This window comes from Passer domesticus, chromosome 17 (assembly GCF_036417665.1).
Source record: "Passer domesticus isolate bPasDom1 chromosome 17, bPasDom1.hap1, whole genome shotgun sequence".
NCBI lineage: Eukaryota > Metazoa > Chordata > Aves > Passeriformes > Passeridae > Passer > Passer domesticus.
This window is the reverse complement of record NC_087490.1, coordinates 13,253,936-13,273,284: the sequence shown is the minus strand read 5'-3', so window position 1 is coordinate 13,273,284 and position 19,349 is coordinate 13,253,936. Positions and strand designations below refer to the sequence as shown.

The window sequence follows — 19,349 nt, the reverse complement described above, 5'->3', positions numbered from 1 at the left end:
TTTACATCGCAGCACTGGGGCAGAGCTTGCCTCCCTCTGAGGAATTTCACCATTCTTTTTGCTCCTGAGGAGCCTGACTAAACCCCATTCAGTATGGATTGTTTTATTTCCAGAATTGTGAAGGTTTCCTTGAAAGCAAAAAATTGTGGTCAGGACTGCTTCCTGTTTTATTTGTAATTGGTTTGTATGTACTAAGGATGGATAACAATTAAAACAATGAAATAATTGTTATACTGTTCAAAAGCTTTGTGTTTAATATGGAAACATGATTGGATGTTTTCCAGTATGTAAATCTGCCAGTTGTCTTTGTTTCTTTTGCAATACTTGATTCTGTTATGTCTAAATATTTAGTTACATCTATGTAACAGTGACAGAAACCACAGCAGAACATTCTAAAATCAATATGTTGTATTAGTAAAAGAAGCGTCTGTATCCCTGCATTAATGACAGCCCACGTAGTACCTTCAGAATTCAATCACTGCAGTGGCTTAAGCTGAGGATTTGGCTGCAGCAATCTGTGTAATGGAGAAAACACCTGTTACTGAGTAGTGGTGAATGACTGGATTTTATTGGTTCATAACGGAACTCAGAGGTTAATATCTTTGTTTTGTGAAACAGATGTTTAATTCTGAGCCTGGGCAATTGGCTCTTTTCTGTCTGGAGAGGGAAAAACAATGGATGTGTTGGATTACTGCAGACTCTGTAATTGAGTGTGACAGATGTAATAAATTAGCCTTTCCCAAAGCTTTTGGTGTTTGTCTCTCTGAACTGTGAATTTTACTGGACTTTCTCCCTGCAGGTGGCATGGCAACATTCGGTGCATGTTTCACATTCTCTGAGAGGACAAAATATCCCAGGTTTGCTGTAAAGTCACAGCCCCTCCCATGGGGGTAAAGGACAGATCCTCTGCCTCAGAGTAACGTGAGAGGATGACAGGGAAGAGCCCTTAAAAAGAAATGCTGCATATGCTTCTGATCTTCCCAAGTGCAGAAACGGAGCCGTGTCCAGTTGAACATCGCAGGGTGTGCCACAGGGATCACCAGGGCACTGGGGGTGTTTATCAACCCAAACACAGGGAAGGCTCATTAACAGTGCCCAGCCTTCATCTCAGCCCGTCACCATCCTCTGCTGATTAGAGCATGACAGACCCGTTCCACAAATGGGATGCTCTCTGGGTGTAGGCAGCACTTGCAGGGCTTCATTTTAATCTGATTTTCAAGAACCCTGACTAAATTCAGCTACTTGTTACCTTGATATAACTGTGGAGCAGTTTCTGGGGGATTACTCTGGATTTACTTTGCTTTAACAGGAGACAGAATTTATCTGTTTAGATTTCAGCAGGAGGAGAAACTTTCTAATTAGAGTAATTTCTGCTTTCCCAGCACGTATATTTGATACTTGATACGTGCTTTCCCTGATCTTATTGCCTAATATGACAAACGTTTATGGAATCTTAAAAAAATTACATCTGTTTTGTTTTAAAAATTACCTTAAGAAAAGATTGCATTTGAGCTTCTCGTTTTCTGATTTAGCTTCTTGTTATAGCAAAAAAGAGAAAGAATTTGAAATTCTTATTTGGGGGAAAATAGCTTTGATGAGATCAGGTATCTATGACTCACTAAAAAAAGCAAATACTATTGACATTAATATAAACAAATATGTGTTACACTTCTCCGTGAAGATTGCCCGTGAGTCACGGAGGGGATGTGGCAAACACTTCTACACAGGCTGGTCTTGGTAGAAGTGTTCTGTTTCCATGTGTGCGTTTGTAGGGCAGCAGTTCCCCTGCGGTGCCCCATGGTAACTGCAGATCCGTCAGGAGAGGTTTGTGAGGCAGAGCCAGCGTTTGTGCCCCTGCTGCCAGAGGCTGTCCTGAGCCCAGAGCCAGAGCCCGTGTGCCTGAGCAGGTGAGGCTCTGGGATGGCTGGGCTCCGCTGGGGGACGTTAATCACTCCCCTGGCATCTGCTTTTGAGAAGTTGTGAGGATTTAGCCATAAACCTCTCATTTATTACAAAAGCATCACATTGCTGTGGTTTTGGAGGAAACCTTGAACGTATTTGAGTCTTTAAGGTTTATGTCTAAAGACAAATAAAAACAAATCCATAAAATTTCTGTGGAAGTTATTGCAATTACTTCTTTCTGAGACACCAGAAGAACAGACTGAGACTACAGTTATGAGAAGTATTAACTCTTAATCCTGTAAGTGCAGGCTGAAAGATTAGAACTGCAGTTGTTTTGTGTGTTGTTTTTTTCTTTGGTGATTTGACTGGAAGGAGAAATTCAAGCAGGGCAAGGAAAATCTATGTAGTTTGTTTAAATCCTTGTTATTTGTATTTTTGCAAAGTTTAATGGAATGATAATATTTATTGCAATGCCTTCAGCATCCTTAAATAAGGCATGTTATAAGAATGGGAAGCCAGGTTATATTGGTTAGTTGCTGACTTTATTTCTGGTCTGTGTAGACAAGAAAACAGGTGAAATATAACTGCAGACTTGAAATTACAGACATGTATGCATTTCCAACTCAGGCTCAACTAATAAAGCTTCCCAGTATTTTTAGAATGCTCTGCTGCTGGTAAAGTCAATAAAATCTCTGGAGTCCTGCTGGGGACTTGACCCTAATATCTTCCCTTCTGCTGCTTCCCTCAATTGGGGCTTTAGCTGCATTTGGCTCATTCTTCCATCTCTGCTGCAGATCAGAATAAATATTGTGACCCAAGGGAGCTGGGGGAGCATGCAGACCCACAGGTCACGTATTTCTTATCGGTCTTGCATAAAGAGGGATCTCTCCTTCCTCCACAAAGCTTCAGGGGGAGGCCAGTCTGTCACTGAAGAACAGGCAGTGGAATCCCCAGATCCCACTGGATAAATGCATTTCACACGCAGCTCCAAGTGCAGTGGCTTGCAGCTGCTCAGTTGCACTTGCTGAAGTTTTCATTCAGGCTCATTTCTTAATTCCAGTAGTAACTTCTAGCCTTTCTAACAATGCAAAAGCATTTTGTGACAGAATGGGGAAAATTTATTGTCTTGATGCCTATTTCTTCTAAGGTCATGAAAAAATGATAAAACTGGAGTTTTCCTCTAACTCCAGCTCCAATTTTTCCCTGCTGAGAAAAGAGCTCCTGCACCAGGGCTGATGGATGGCTGGCTGCTGCTGAGCTGTTTATTGCAATGAACACATTTTGCTTTTGAGTAACTTTGTCTGGAAGAAATCTTTCTCCATGGCAAGGCAGGTTTGGAGGAGTGATCTCTGAGACGGAAAAGCTGTTCCAGTCCTGCCATGTTTTTCCTTACTTCATCTGAAGCATTGAGGCAATTTACCCAGCCTCCTCCAGTGCATGTTGTTACAATCCGTGGTTTCTGTGGAGTAAAGCTCACCACAAATCTCTGTTCTCCTTTATAAGGCTGAGCTGAAAAATGCTGTATTGAAGGGGTCTGTAGAAGCCCAACACAAAAAGTCATTTTTCCATTTGTTTTCTTTGCTAGATACCTCTCACTACTGAAAACCTGTCTTTTCTTTCTTTCTTTTTCCTTGAACAGTTAGAAATTATTCTCCACTCTTAATAGCAGTATGATCACTCTTGGGAGAGCTTGGGGAGGCACAAGTTCACTATATCAACTGAAACTTAAAATGTTTCCCTTGGTCACCAAGACTGAGTGATCCAATATCCACCTGTGTGGTGTGAGGAGTGACGAAGGGGAAAAATAGAAACACAGAAAGTGGATTGTGTGAACAAAGCTGTGACATTGTGCCTGGAAAACAGGCAGGGAGGGAAGGTGTTGTTCTACTTTTCTCTAATAGTCCAAATCTATTTAAATTATCAAGAAATTAAATTATTTTCCCCAACTGGAGTCTGTTTTGCTGGCGATGCTAATGAGTAAATGACCTCCCTGTGTTTATCTGAATCCATGAGATTTTCATCTTACTTTCCCCCAGGCTGTTGAGGAGGGGAGGTGGGAGAGTGGCTGGGTGGGTGTCTGGCAGTGCCCTGGTCAGCCCAGCACAGTCCTGCAAGGCTGGTTGTGGGTGCTGGGGGAGGCACCCATCCTCCAGAGCTGGGGGCAGGCTGGCATTTCATCTGCACCAAAGCACTGCTTGTGTTAACATCCCGAGCTAATCTGCTGCCACGGGGGCCCTTGAGCCAGCCCATGGGAGTCTGCTAAAGCAGCAGAACTTCTCCAGAACTGAATCTTGTCTCTGAGCTTGTGCTCGCCTGGGTAAATATCAACTTTATTAGCTATATATATAATCCTGCTAATTCAGGCTGTGCCTTGCAAACACAGACCAGGCATTGTCTCGAACGTTAGGAAGTGGCTCTGCAATGGAACATGCACAGTTAGAAATGACTGCAGAAGCTCCAGCAGTGCTAGCAAAAGGAAAGGGAGATGTTGAGGAGGAATTAGAAGAAGAGTGGGAGTTCTGGCTAGCAGCCTGTCAGCCCAGATTTGTGTAGAGCTGGGAACAGCAGGACCAGCCCTCTGCACTCTCAGCAGGTACAGAATGTTAGGGGAAAAGCTTTTGGAAAAAATGAGAAATTATAGGGGTGCAGAAGAGTGATGATGCTTCTGAACAGGGATGTGCTCTCCTTTAACAGATTGCTCAGGGTTTGATTTCAAATGCAAATGCTCTGCTGGGGGTTTGGGAAGAACACTTCAGGTATTTGGTTTTTGCTGTTGCTGTCTGTGTGAATACACGTGAAACTTCTGTGGCATTTTGCAGCCTGTTTTCCTTCATGCTTCCTGGAGGCCATACCTTGGCTTTCCAGAATTTTTTCATCCAATTTATTACTAACCCAGTTGCGACTGCAGCTCTTTAAATGCTATAAATAAATGCAAAAATATCATCCCTTTTGGGGGGGGGGGGGGGGGGAGAATAGAAGGTTCTTTTCATTGACATGCTTATTTTTCATTCATTTTTTTATATGTCTCTGTTCCCTGGGTTCCTGAAGCACAGTGATTATGTACACGTCTGTGCTGAGGCTGAAATTACTGATTTCTTTTACAGCTTCTCTGCAGTAGGTCCTGCAGACAGCTGAAGCTAATTTGATCGTGTCTTGCTGAGAACTCTCTCCAATGGCAGACTGAGACGTAAAAGACACGAATGTCATCTGTATTAGGGGTGTAAAACATCCAGCTGTGAATGGGGAATGGCAAAGCTGTTATGAAACAGACACATTAAAGATTTTTAAGTTGTAATCTGTGTCCAGGGAGTGACAGCTAACACAGAATCACTCCTGCAGACACCTCTATGGAAACTTCTCCGTGGACTCAGCTTGCCTCCAGGGCAGCTGGATTGATGGGCACAGAAAACTCTCCTTGGAAGCAGCCTCAGGTCATGAAAGTCAAGGAAGATTTGACCCTTGCATTAGACAGAGATCTGCTCTAAGCCCCAGGAATTACCACACTCTAGTCCTGGTTTATAACACAGCTCCCTGCTTTGCCTCCTGATCTTAGAACTGGATTGAAAACCTGGTGCTTTCAGAGGAAACTGCTCCCGCCACAGCCTTTCAAGTGCTGGATGTTAAGTGTTGTAATTCTGCAGAGTAACACTGTTGTAGCAGATCATTTCTATGTGCTTTACTCCATTTGCTTCCTTAAGGCACTGAGTTTTCGTGTTAATAATCCTGGTCAGGTGAAATATGGAAGAAATGGTGGATGTGACCCTTAATATTCAGTTCTCTAATGTTTTTATTGGCAAACTGAATTTCTAAAGGCTCAGAGCTACAATATTTTCTATACTTGAAGCAGCAATTTCCCTTCTACTGTATATTAACAGCCACATAGTAACATTTTTATTCTGTGCTAGGGGATAAAATGACTTGGACATTTTAATCATATCTGGCAAATCATTTTCATTTTCCCTCTTATATGATTAATAATGGTCTAGATAGATATGTAGATATACTCTTTACTTACTATGTGGGTTCATGCATATATAATGTAATACAGAGATGGGATGGATATAGAAAATATGCAACAGTCAAATGGGTTATAGTCAAAAACTCTGATCTGGGCAGTTAAAAAACTTTGAATGAAATATTCTGGGATTGGAATGTGAGATCAGTTCTGAATGTTGCAGTTCCAGTTAATCCCAGCTGCACATGCAGCTCCCAGTGCCATGTCCAGGGCTTTCCTGAGCTCCCCAGGATGGGGACTCCACTCCAGTCCCTGACAGCCCCTTCACCAAAGAAATTCCTTCTGATGTCCACCCTGAAGGAGTGTGAGTCTTTTGAGACACTGGGCTGGGGCTTAAAACGGGTCACGGGCACTCACTTGGCCGAGGGGAGCTGATGTTTGTGCTCAGTCGGGTCTCGTGGTAATTTACATCCACCACAGAAATCCCCATTGGCAGAGCTGTAAAGCTGTGGTTATTCAGGTTTGTGCAGTGCTCAATACTTCTGCACAGAATGCAGCCTGGTTTATGATGCTGCTGATTTGTCTTGAAAATCCCCTTCAACAGATTTGCCTTGCAGTCATGTTTCAGCATGGAATGATTTTCAGTGGTAATAACGGAATTATTACAGATTTGTATGACTGGATTTGGACCTTTTGATTCATTCCTGCTCTCACCTTTGCTCCTAATGTAAACAGAACCTGTTTCACTTAATAGGATTGTTCTTAGTGCATGATTGCATGACTTGAACCTACTTGTGTAGGTTTGTCCCTAGACAGATGCTCTCTCTCCCAGGGCCCTCTGATGTTTGCATCTCATTTTGCTCTCTTTCTCCATGGTAGCTTTTTTCATACTTCTTTGTCAAACTGCACCCTTGTGATAAAACGGGGATCTCTGCTTCCATGTGGGCAACAAGAGCAGCTCACAAGATGCTCCCCCTTGCCTGTGAAGGATTGTTTTCCAGTGCCAGTCTGCAAGCAGGCATTACAAATGTACCCCGAGTCTCTGTTCATCACAGGTCTGCCAAATCCAAGATTTGAAATCAACTTGGTAAATATCAGTGCTTTGTTTTTGTTCCTGACTGTGTTCCAAAGGCCAGCTGAGGAGTTCAGACTGCCTGCCTTCACAGGCAGCCCTTCTCCAGTATTTATTTAGTGAGAGCTGCAGCCTGTACAGAGTAATCCCAGTGCAATATCAACTCGCAAACAATTTTCTAAAGCATCTTTAATGTACAGTGTTACTGTACCCAGAGGTGCAGGGGAGCAGTATTAATGCAGGCATGATAGTTCTGAGTGTTCATATGAGTCCTCCAGGAATAATAAACAGCTTGAAATAACAACCAACAAATTCTCCAGATGCTTTTTATCCATGTGTTGGCAACTGTGTTGATTCCAGATCAATGCAGGGTATTAAGACATTTATATGATTGAGCTAAAAAGCTGCCAGGTTGTACAAGCACTGGGCTCATAAAAAATAGGAGATCTGAGTAAAGGCACTGGTGTTCTATTCATAAACTGCAGGAATGGAACTTCCTGATAACAGAGCAGAGAGTGGCACTGGGAGGATGTGGGCTTTCACTGGGCAGGTGTGCTGGGGAACTCGGGGTGTGTGCAAGTCACTTGAGTACCTGATCCCAATACTGGAATCGTTTGCTTTTGTACAATGAGACTCCTGGTAGTAAGGTCCAAGTCATTCCTCAGACAAAGCCACACAAAGCCTTTATTTCAGATGGAATCCCAGCAGAGCTCAGGGCTGGGTTTGCCGCTCTGGCTCCTGGGCCAGCAGAGCTTTGGCACTCTGCTGGATGCCACAGCTGGGCCCCGTGGAACGCCTCTGGAATGCAGAGAATATCCAGAGTACCCCTGTGGCAGGCAGGTGGGGCCTGGCTGCTGGCCTGGCCCAGAGTCTGGACAAAGGAGCTGATCTGAATCTGAAGATGATGAAGGCCTTTGGAGCCCTGCGTAACTGGCTGTGTGGAGATTTGGATCAGACTGTATTTTTTTATTGCATATGTCAAAACCACATATGGTTGGATAAAATGAAGTTACACCCAGTTTTTCTTTGATATCATTTGATACTATGAAATTACCATGGCAGTGTAAACCCAGATAAGATATTGCTGCAAATTCCTGTGAAGTGAAATCGTTCTGTTCAGGTTCAGGTCTTGTACCAACCTTTTAATGCAAGAAACATTACATAGAAAGCTCCAAGCTTTCAAATGGTTTTGAAATGTTTCAGATACAAACTATTTTCCTGCAGATGTGTTTGTAGCTATGGGGGTTTAGAAGCTGAAAATCTTGGCTTCAGACCATTTGTTTTGGAAAACGGCTTTATGTACTTCTTGGGCAAAACATCATGAAAAACAGGAGAGTTTTTGTTTCTTTCTATTCGTATTTAATCTTGCATGTATTTCAGAATATTCTGGAAGCTCATACAAGTGCTGTCAGGTGTTTGAATTTCCTGTGTTTTGCTTCAAGGACTGTTTTGTGTGAAAGCACGTTATTTGTTGGTTGTCATCTATTCCGCTTTTTAAAAAGTTTGTCGGCAAGTTAGGAGACCTGAAAGTATTTCTTTGATTTTATTGACCTAATTTCATTTTTAATTGCTTTTTCAGTTGACTTCCAAATGAGGTAATATTCATCAAATAGAGAGACAAAACAAGCAAAAGAATAGAGACTACTTTTTGGCTTTTATGCTCGAATCGTGATCAGTATAAAATATTTTTAAAAGTGGATATTAACTTCCTCAGAACTCCCAGGCTTTCATGTCAGTCAAACCATCTCTTCACACAGTTTTAGCTGGATGCTGCACAAAGAAAAGCTTTCTAAACATCATCACCTTTATGAATGTCCTGGGGTGACTTTATGGTGCTTGTATGCTTAGATGCTGGGACAGCGTCCCAGGGTTTATTTCTGCAGCCTTACTCCTCTGACAGATTTACTCCCATGAGTAATCTCATGGGCATAAATTGGATCCTGGCAGGAGTAACAATTGTGTGAGTAAACTAGTGATTATTTTTATCCTTTCTTTTGAAAGTATATTAGAATTCTTCCCTCTTAAATATCTTCCCAGTGTCTCCTGCATCATTCAAGTTACACAGCACTACATAAAGTTCATTACAACTCAATTATGAGGCTCATTAGGTAGGTAGTGGCATTTTGGCTATCTTACGAAGTTGTGAAACATATTCATTTATTGTCCATGGTATTGTTAGAATCAGAATGGAACAATGAAACCAAACATAACATAGAAGATGGTTCAGAACATAAAACCGTGGATCTTTGCCAAGGAAAGGTTTTATGTAACCTGCTTTGAAATCTCCCTGTGCTACGTTCATGGCTGGAGCGCAGGGAGAACTGTCCTTTGGAGGTGATAATGAACTCAGGGCACCTTTGACAGAGTGCCACTGCATGCTGGCTGGTGCTGGGTTTTATCCTTTTCATCTCCTGAATCTATCCAGCAGGTAGAAAGTATATTTATCTACCTGTACATCTTTAAATATGATCCAGCTCTTGCTTTCTGTGTTAATTAGCCCTGGTTTCCTTGGCAGAGTGCTAGCAACAGCAGATTCTGTGACGGGGACTCAAACTTCCTAAGCAGTGCACAGAGCCAGCAGAGTAATTTGTCCTGTTTCAAGCAGCCAGGGACAGTGTCCCCAGCCAGGCTGGCATTTACCAGCGTCCAGGAGCTTCTTTGCTCAGTGGCTCGTTAAGGCCAGTGGCTGCTGATGGTTCTCAGCACTGACTGCTGCTGCAAGGATGCTTCCAAGTGTGAGCTTCAGCAGCCGGGTTAGGGGCTGGATTGAAGTGTTCTGCCTGGAGCTGGGTATTTCTCTTGGGTCTGGGGCTGCCTGTGCCTGTGAATGCTGTGTGTGGTACCCCTGTGTGCACCCTGAGGTGTCCATTTCATTGTGGTGTCACAGTGAATGCTCTGGGTTGGAAGGGAACTTAAGGATCATCCAGCTCCAAGCCCTCTGCCATGGGCAGGGAGCCTTCGACTATCCCAGGCTGCTCAGAGCCCCATCCAACCTGGTCTTGGTATCCCTTTGTTAACACAAGAAACCTCAGTTAAAGCTTTTTCCTTATCCTGTTGTTTCTTGAGTCAGTTTGTCCTGAATCCCACCTTTTAATCCATTGAAATTCAGCCATTTTGTACCTTGCTGTTATTTACTGAGTCTCAACATCATGAAGTTGGAACTCCTTTAGGCTGTACCTCCTTTACACGGAGACTGTGTCTCAGTTTGTGTTTGTTTTAATGAGTCATCCTATCATAAAACAACAGATGGGAAGTGACAGCTTTGAACTGTTCAGGAACAGGCACATCCCCACTGATGGTTGAAGGCCTCCTGAGAAATGCATCACAGAGAGCCCTGACTCATGCTCCTGTTCCAAAGGTGAAGCCCATCACTGAGCTTGTCACCCAGGGCTGGATGCTGATTGCCCGTGACACGTGTGCTCCTGGGATTAAGCCAGGGCTTGTGTCAGCCTGGCACACTTCATCCCCACGCTCAGAGTGGAAAGGTTCCCAGTGCCCAAAGGAGAGAAAAATGCCACTGAACTGTGAAGAAATCAGAAGAGACTGCTCCCTTCCTTCTCAAGCAGCATCTCCTCCCAGCGCAGGGGCTCTGGGAGTTCCCTCTCCCAGTACAGTGGTCACAATCCAGTTCCAGTTCAGGCTGCCCTTCCAGCCTCAGGGAAGTGTGTGCTCACCCCCCAGCACAGCCCAGCACAGCTGGGCACTGCCAGGGTTTGCTCAGTGCCAGGGTTTGCTCACTCCTGCCACGCTGCCAGCCCAGATGAGGAGTGTGGTGTTTGTTCTTTCCTCCTCCCTCCGTGGCCTGGCACTGGCTGTGTCCTCTCCACCACTCAGAGACACTACACAGATAAATGGTGCTGTGTAAGGAGTGTAAGAATTGCATGCAGGGTTTGTCCAAGTGGGCAGGGCAGCTCCTGGAGTTCCACCATTGTCTGCAGATCCTCCTGCAGCAGGAGTTCAAACTTAGCTTTGATGTTTAAACTGAAGCCCTAGTCTCACAAATCTCAGATTAAGTGAAGTCTTTTATGTCTTTTCTTGCATGATCACTTCTTGTGCTTCCTATTTGAGAAGATAATGGACTCTGTAAATTCTGCTATATGAGCACCTGTGTCAGTGAGAAACCGTGCCCCAGAAAATGAAATTCTTCTGCTGTATTAAGTGCTTGGATTCCAAGCTAAAGAAACCTCCTGAGTAAAAGCTACTCAGTGCACGGTTTCTCTATTAGCAAAGTGCTGTATACACTAAATTATATTGTGTGGCTGCCTCCAGTTTAGATAAGCACATAAATGAGATGTGCTGAATCTACTCTTTTCACAGGCAGCAGTTCAAACTGGGTGTTGCACTGCAGCTGAAAACGTAAAATGGACATTATTCATATGAATGGGAGTAGTTACCAGTTAATGCTCACACCTTGATCAGGAAAGGAGCTCTGCGCGAAAAGTCAAAATTCCAGCAGCCTCCTGAAATTTCTGGCTGAATTGAGTGATGCAAAGTTTTGAGAAAAGTATTAAAATAATATAAGGAGGACATTTATTATTCTTTTGCCAATTTGAAGTACATTTACCTCCTTTAGCTCTTCTCATTTCTGTTGCTGGCAGACAGAAGGGTGTGCTCTGCATCACTAAGTGCTGCTCTGCCTCTGACAGGATCATTTGCACACCCGTGTCAGTGTTTGTGTGGGGTGTGTGTGACCTCTGCACTGGCTTAGCCCTCACACAGGCTCATGATCACAGCCTAACAGCTTTACTTAAAGCATGGAACCATGAGGAGCCACTTGAGCTGCACTATAAAGACTGCAAACCTTCGGTACTTGAGGCAGTGATATGAACTGAGCCGTATTTTTGTCAACAGACACCATCCATGAGACAAAGTCCTTATGGTTTGTAGTTTGATTTGGTTCTTGGTCTTCAGACATTGTTTTCTTTTAGTTCACTGCCTTCATATGAATGCAAAATACTGATGCCAAGAGACCATCCCAGTTACGGCTGGAGCAGAGAGGGGGTTGTTTGTTTCTGAATATTGACTGTGCTTGCCCGTAGTTCAAGGTCTGAGATTAAATTTCTTAGATTCTCTTGAGATGCTAAGATCAAACATGGGCAATCCTAGAAGAATTCTTTTGTTTGGAGCTGCACTTAAATCAGAACAAATTAAAAAGTAGTTTAAGATGTGGAGAAATGGACTCTGAGTACGACCACGGAGCCCTGTCAGCTCTAACGTTCTGCTTGTCTGGTTTTGAGCTTCCCTTATGCCAACTAAACCTAGTTTAGTGGATTAACTCTTGGCTTTCTTGGAATAATTTAACCACAGCCCAGCAGCATGGCACTGAAATCTCTTGTTACTGAAGTCCCAGGCAGGACACAGAGCCTCAAAGCTGCATAATTAAAGGAATTGTGCTTTGCTTTACTTTCAACACTGTTCTAACAAAAAGCACATTTGCTGTTCATGTAGGTAAGACAATTACGGCCACAGGCTTGGATTTCTTGTTCTGTGCAGCACTCTGGGGCGGTGTGGGTAGTGATGGAACCCTGCGGTTAGCAGGGGTGGGACAGGAGTCTGGGTGGGTTTGTGTGTGCACAGCCCAGGAACAGGCACTCGGCACATCCACACTGCTCACTGCAGACAGGAATGCTCTGGTGTTTGCCTTGTTGGTGAACCTATGAAATTCGTTTCAAATGCAACATAAATGCTTCTCCTCTACCTCACCAGGGCCTTTTAATTGCCTGTTCCTGCAGCATTAGCAGGCATGGGGCAGTATTGGAACTCCTGTGGTCCAGAATCAGGGGTCTGGACTGCTGGCACTGGAAGGCAAACAGTGCCTGGTGTTGCAGCTCCCACATCTGTCCTGATGGAGCTGAAACCTTGACAGTCCATAGCAGAGCCTCAGCTAACACTGGATGGACCACATTCTATTTTCAGCCTGGTCTAATGAAATCACAGACAGCTGAAAATCGTCATCAGTCTAGCACTTAGTCTGGGATCCAGCGAGCTACGGCTGAAACCAATCTTCAGAGTTTATTCTTTTCAAATACTTGGAGAGTTGTTACTTCATCGTGAGCTACTGCTCATGAAGTCCAGTACTTCCTCTGGTCCTCTTCCTCTTAGTAAGTTTATGAAAATTTTTGGTCTTTGCTTCTTTCTTTCTTCCCCTTAAGTAATAAGGAACCTTTCCTGCTCAGGTCTCAATCAGCCTGCACACCAATTAAGCTAATTGGCAACGCATTTGAAACACTCCCTAATTACAGCTGCAGAAGTTTTCAGAGAACAACCTTTCTGCAATTTTTCCTTCAATCAAAATATAAAAAGCAATAAACCCCCTGCAACTCTTAACTCTTCCCTGCTAAGACTCTTGAAACACTTCCAGAAGAACCTGGCCAAGTGATTCCTGGACTCAGTGGCTGCTCAGGGCTGGTGGGGGTGCCCTGAGGAGGAGGAGGAGGAAGGTGCTCCCAGTGAATTTCCTCCCAGGACACTTCCCTAAGTGCCCCTGTGCAGGCAGTGTGTCAGGAGAAGCCCTGCTGGTGCCATTCTGAGCACTGGAGAGCACCAAAGCTGTAGAAGGCTCTCACAAACCAATTTAACTTGGAGCAGCTGTGGGGTTTTGCAGTCAGCCAAACCATCTCCTGGTGTGCCTTCTAAATTAAATACAGAGTCCAGTCCCCTTCATTTACAGAGCAGCTCCTGCTCCCCTCCCAGTGTGGGCAGCTTTGAAAGGATGGTGTGTTGCACAAGACCTGCAGATCCTATTTTCAAACAAAGTGAGTGGTTTGTGGTTCTTTGGGTGCTGTTTTTCCTTTGTTTGTGTTTTAGTGGAGGAGCATTCTATCTATCTGAATTAAGACATTATAAATAACTGATGATATCTCATTTGCTATTACAAAAAAGGCTGAGCTACTTTGGTTTATAAATGAGGCTGACTTCCTTTTTTGTTTGATTTTTTTTTTTGACCCAAGCAGGGGGAAAAAGTTCATCTTCTCTGTTACTTTTGTGTTTCCTGTGGGTTGCTGGTTTTATGCGTCACCCCCTGCGTTATTTCTGCTGAACTGCCTTGTCTTGTTTTCCGTCTCAGGAGCAGTTCCCAGCTCCAGCCTGCTCACAAAGGAGTGATTTGTTGCCTTGAGCCTGGTGTCTGAAGGAGGAGACAGAAGTGAGCCTGTCCTGCTGGGGAAGGGCAGCACAGCGGCTCCCTGGGCTGCCCTCTGTAACCAGCAGCGCTCCCTGTCAGTGCTCCCGTGTGCCCTCCACCTGGGGAGCTTGTCACTGGGAAACCCACCTGGGGAGCTTGTCACTGGGAAACCCACCTGGGGAGCTTGTCACTGGGAAACCCACCTGGGGAGCTTGTCACTGGGAAATCCACCTGGGGGGCTTGTCACTGGGAAATCCACCTGGGGAGCTTGTCACTGGGAAACCCAGCTGGGGGGCTTGTCACTGGGAAATCCACCTGGGGGGCTTGTCACTGGGAAACCCACCTGGGGGGGCTTGTCGCTGGGAAACTCCTCCTGTTTCTGTGGCTTTTGATGAGACTCCTCACCTACTGAAGTGTTTCCTCCCAAGGCATTGCCAGTGAATCTGCTCTGGCTCCCTTCTGCAGGTGGAGTAGTCAGGTACCAAATTCCTTCCCGTGAGTGGGGTTCCTCACTCTGTGACTGTGGGATCACTAATGCTCCTTGCTATTTGTACAATTTAAAGCGCTCAAGTCTTAAATTTTAAATGTGGCACCTCTGTGAACCATATGTAATTTGGCAGAACACTTTTAATATGTCATTTTAATGCTTTTGCTTTCCTTCACTTTCAGTGGTTTGTCTTGGTTGATTTATTCCTGGATATTTCCTGAAGTGCCAGGCAGTAAATGTCTGTACATTCTGTGATTTGTTCCATCAAGTCAAACCATTTTTCAGGGACTGGGAATGGGGTCTGAAGTACTTGCAGACTGCATGCATGGATATGTAAAGAAGCTTATCTTAATTTGTAAAACAAGAGATAGTAATGGCAATTAGATTAAGCAATCAGTACTTTTCTGTTTGGTCTTAATTATATATTTGTTGTCTTCCAAATACAGGTTTAATCCTTCTTTTCGTTATGTAATAAAACAACAGTTGGTAGTGATTTGTGGATTATGATAACCAGGCATAGAAATATTTGCTCAACTGTTTATTCCATTTATCCAGTGATTGGATTTTATCCAGCTAGGAGAGTGAGAGGTAGCTGGTATGTTCAGCGACAGCCATTCACAGGGAAGCAGTGTCAAGCTTTAAAGGAACTGCCTTTATTATGAATGTACTAAATAGAAAAGATCCAGTAGCTCTTACATGCACCATTGTAGTAGAAAGGCTGTGAATTAAAATGGAGATGCAGATTACCTTTCCTGAGAAAGGAATATTCAAAAAGTAAGATGGAACTTGAGTAGACGGGTTGGAGGCTTTAAGTTTTTTTTATTTCCATTTTAAAAGGGCAACATTATCCGTTCCTATGTGTTTATTAGGGGTTTTCCTTCCCTTCTTCAGCGCTGAAGTGTATTTCACTTTGGATTGACCTGAGAGAATAGTTTTTAGGTTTTGATTAGTTTAGCTTGGCAGCTGAAACATCAGTTATTCACACAGACTCAGAGCAGAGTATGTGAAAGTGCAGCAGCAGCTCTGTAAATTAACCCTGCTGAACAAAATGCTGTGGCCAGGGCAGGCGCCAAGTGGAACTGAGATGGGGAAATGCCTTTCTGCTGGGCTGCTCTTGCACACAAATCCCACCATCTGCCTTGCTCCACCTGGCAGACTCTGCTCTTGATTCTGGAGACATTCAATTAGAGAAGTTCAGCTTTTCATCTGTTATTTACAAGCACTGATGTGAAGCATCAGTCAATTACACAATTGTAGAATCAATTTGCTGCAGACTTGATATATACAAGTTAATATGTTTGTGTGTAGTTGAGTGCAAACCCTGCTGCAAGCAAACAGCCACACCAAACCTGAATTGAACTGTCTCAGGTGTGCACGTGGATTCACACATGCAAACACCCAGACCTTGGTGAGGATAATTGGGTGGAATGTGCAGAGAGCCAGGCTGTAAGAGCTGGCTGTGACAGGGACTTGTGTAAGTGTGAAGGCCTGCTTGGCAGAAAGCGTATCTGTAATTTGTTTTAAATGTACTGTAATTGTCTCTGGGCTTTCCACTGTGTGTTTTCCACCACTGCTTTTGAAATCTCCTGTTGAAAGCTGCTCAGTGGGACTAGAATGCAAAACTATTCATGTCCAAGGTGCAGGGATTTTAAGTATCCAAGCTAATTGCAGGGTAGGGGAAAATAACCTGAGCTCCCAGTGGTTCTTGTGCAGCTCCCCTGCAGTCCCTATTGCTGCTGAATATCAAACATCCTCCACACTCTCCAGGAGGAGCTGTCCTGCAATTAAATCTCCAGAGCAGGCAGCTCTATGCAAGGGCATCCTCCTGAGGGGATTCTGACACCCAGCTAAAATCCCAGGTTCTGGTTAGCATTCAAGAAAACAAGGGATTCCCAGGTGTGAGGGGTGTCTGTGCCAGAATCACGGAGAAAGAAAAATACCCAGCTGTCAAATACCCACAGTGAGCTCTGCCTGTGTCCCCTGCTGCCAAGATCAGGTTGGCCTTGTCCTGTTGGGATGTGTGTATCTTCTCTGGGCCCTCCAATTTCCAGGCTCCTCAGGTATGGAAGGTGCTGAACAGGTACCCATTTCTACCCTCAGCTCTTTCTGAGAGCACACTCCAGTATTCTTGAGCTGCACTTTCTTTATTGAATGTGAAATGTGTGACAATAATGTATTTAATGAAATATTGCTGGGTTTATTGAAATTCCTGGAAATGTACTGCATATACCAGCACCATGGTGTTATTTAAATGAGACTTTAAAAGATTTTCTTAATTTTTTGGTCTTGTTAGTGAATGTAGCCATTGAAGATCAATATTGTAATTGTTGGTTGTACAAATTCAGTATTAGGCACAGAGCCTGCAGCAAGATGTAGAGTCATGATATGGATTAATAAAATTAAAATGAATTTTAAACCCCCATACTCTGAAGGGGAGGAATGCTCAGCCAGCAGCCACAAACACTCTGTGCTGCAGTTCCAGAGCAGGGGCTTGGCTCAGGGTGACACACATGGGTGTCTTAGGAAAGGTCAGCTCGGGACCTGCTCTGTTCCTTCTGCTGACTCAGGCCTTCATCTAATGCTGAGAATTCTTTTTCCTCCCATCAATAATGGCCTGGTAGCAGAACTGCAGCCTCTGCACAGCCCTGGGTTCCCTGCAGAAAGTGAGGAGGGGATTTTGCAGACACATGAAGAAGGTGATTGTCTGAAGAGAGTGTGAACAGTGCAAGGCTGATCCTGCCAGTGCTGTACCTGTTCTGCCGTGAGGAATTGGGCAGCTGATGTTGGATTCCTGGCACTCTGCACTCCCTGTTACTCAGCCTTACTTTTCTTGCTATTGGTTCCCAAACATAAGCACATTAAGAAACTCTGTTTAAGTCAAAATATTCTTGGCAAGTATTTCAGCTTTCTTATTTTGTGGGTTTTTTTTGCTCGTGTGTTTGGCTATGTTTTTTCTTTGCATCTTTGAGATCTTCATTTCTTGCCTTGTCTGGAAGCAGAGCCAGAGTGGGGAGGGGGCAGGGCGGGAATGGAGGCACACAGAGTGCTGCTGTTGCAAGCCTCAGACACTCCAGTCTGGTGGACACAGCAGCTCTGGTCTCTGTCCTTTTGTTGTTAGGGTTCTTGAGTGGCTCTGTGCTGTCCTGGTGCTTCTCCATTGCATTCTCCTCTCTGGCCCATGAAATACCTGCCCAGGCCTGCAGGGGCTGGTGAGTGTCAGGAGGGTGAGGCAGTGAGCAGAGCTCCGTGCCTGCTGGGGCACTGACACACACAGTGATGGTGCCTCCCAAATCTCCTGCAGCTGCTGGGCTGGGCACAGCGTCTGTGCCCGGCCTGTCACAGCAATCCTCCTCTGCCACTCTTCCCTAGCCCCCAGGAGTTACTGTGCCTGGGAGTTTGGTTTATTTATTGTTTGCTCTTTTTTTCCTGGTTTTTCTCACTGTAAACTTTGTGGTGCCCATCACTGCTTTGCCCTTTCATGTTCAGGCTGACATCATTTTGTGAAACCGTGTCATATCCTTTTATCTAAATACTTTTCTCTGTAATTATTACTTTGCTGCCTTTTCAGGTGGGAGCTTGCCTTTGTTATATGATCTTCCTCTGATCATTTTTGTATCACTTGGTAATATAAAGGTGTATGTGTTCCTCTGAGGCCCTTTTATTTAAATTATTTCTTTATCTGTCTGTCAATGTGAATAATAAAACACCTTCAGGATTGCTCATCTCTCTCCTAATGAATGATCAGGTGTCATGTGTTCTAATATCAATGATTAATTTACAAAAGTTTATTCAAACTTCAGTAAAATGCGATATTCAAAGGAAATATTGTGTCATCAGAGCTCAGTGCTGTTGCCAAAGCCTTTCTGTGCCTGTTGATCAGGCCCACGAAGGCGGCTGCAGTTGCTGGGCTGCAGTGTGTGTGTCTGTGTGTCAGGCAGCCCCTGCACAGCCCAGCTGGGCACCAGAGGTGCAGCAGGACTGGGACCCCCCTGCTCCTGGGGCTGTGCCCAGCAGCTTCTGCCCCGGGGGTCACTGCCTGCTCTCCCTGCACACGTGCAGGCTGGAAACCCTTTGGGGATGAGATCAAACTGCCAGAATTACCCTTCAGGGCAGCCCCAAGGAGTTCCTGATGGTCAGGCTTGTCAAAAGGGTAAATTCACGCTGGCTTTGGGCTGTTGCCCTGCTTTGGAAGCATCGGAGAGTGGCTGCTGCTAGGACTCAGGATTGTTTCTGTGCTGCTGGCTCTTCTCTGGTGGAGCAAGAGCTCCCTTTGCAGAAAACCTGAATGTTTGTACCAGTGGCTCAGGTGTGCTTTGCTGGGCAGGCTGTGATGTTTCCCCTTGCAAAGGCCTCTCTTTAAAACACATCAATAACTGACTTGTCTTCCTGCTCAGGCCAATCCTCGTGAAGTTTAAGCATCTTGGCTCAGAGTGCTTCCTTCTTTGCCTGACTCAACACTGACAAATTCCTGGTTTCTCACTGCAGTGGTGATGCTTGATAGTTTGCACAAAAAGAATGGTTTGAACATGTGCAGTCCTTTAGAAGTGATGGTACAGTTGATTTGTCTGCATCTTTGTGGAGTTCAATTTGCTTTATTCAGCATCTGCTGTTGTTAAGTGTATGTTTCACTCTCCAAAATACTCCAACTTGTTTCAAGTGATCTTACAAGAAATGAGAAGCCACCTTTTCACCAAGAAGCTTTTCAGTGTAGTCTGCAGCCTTGATGTCCAAATCATCTTTCTCTGACCTTCTAAAAAGGTCTGCAGAGAGATGCAGAACTGGAATGGGAGTTGGAGTAACTGGGGGAAGA

At 44.5% G+C, this 19,349-nt stretch overlaps 1 protein-coding gene across 9 annotated transcripts in view; it reads left to right on the top strand.

Annotated features, from left to right (window-relative positions):
- The window catches only part of TMEM132D (transmembrane protein 132D), a 210,189-nt gene that overhangs the window by 36,429 nt on the left and 154,411 nt on the right, over positions 1-19,349 (top strand). The window contains exon 1 of one of the 9 annotated variants that reach the window (XM_064392880.1): positions 4,094-4,219. The exons of 4 other annotated variants lie outside the window; for them this stretch is intronic. Coding sequence is in view for 2 of the 5 variants with exons in the window: in XM_064392875.1 (XP_064248945.1) it covers positions 13,642-13,684 (43 nt within the window). In the remaining 3 variants the exon portion in view is untranslated. Of the gene's footprint in view, positions 1-4,093; positions 4,220-12,978; positions 13,031-13,464; positions 13,685-14,404; positions 14,531-19,349 lie in introns of those variants that run through there. 4 more of the 9 variants (XM_064392876.1, XM_064392875.1, XM_064392879.1 and 1 more) reach the window with 4 other exon arrangements.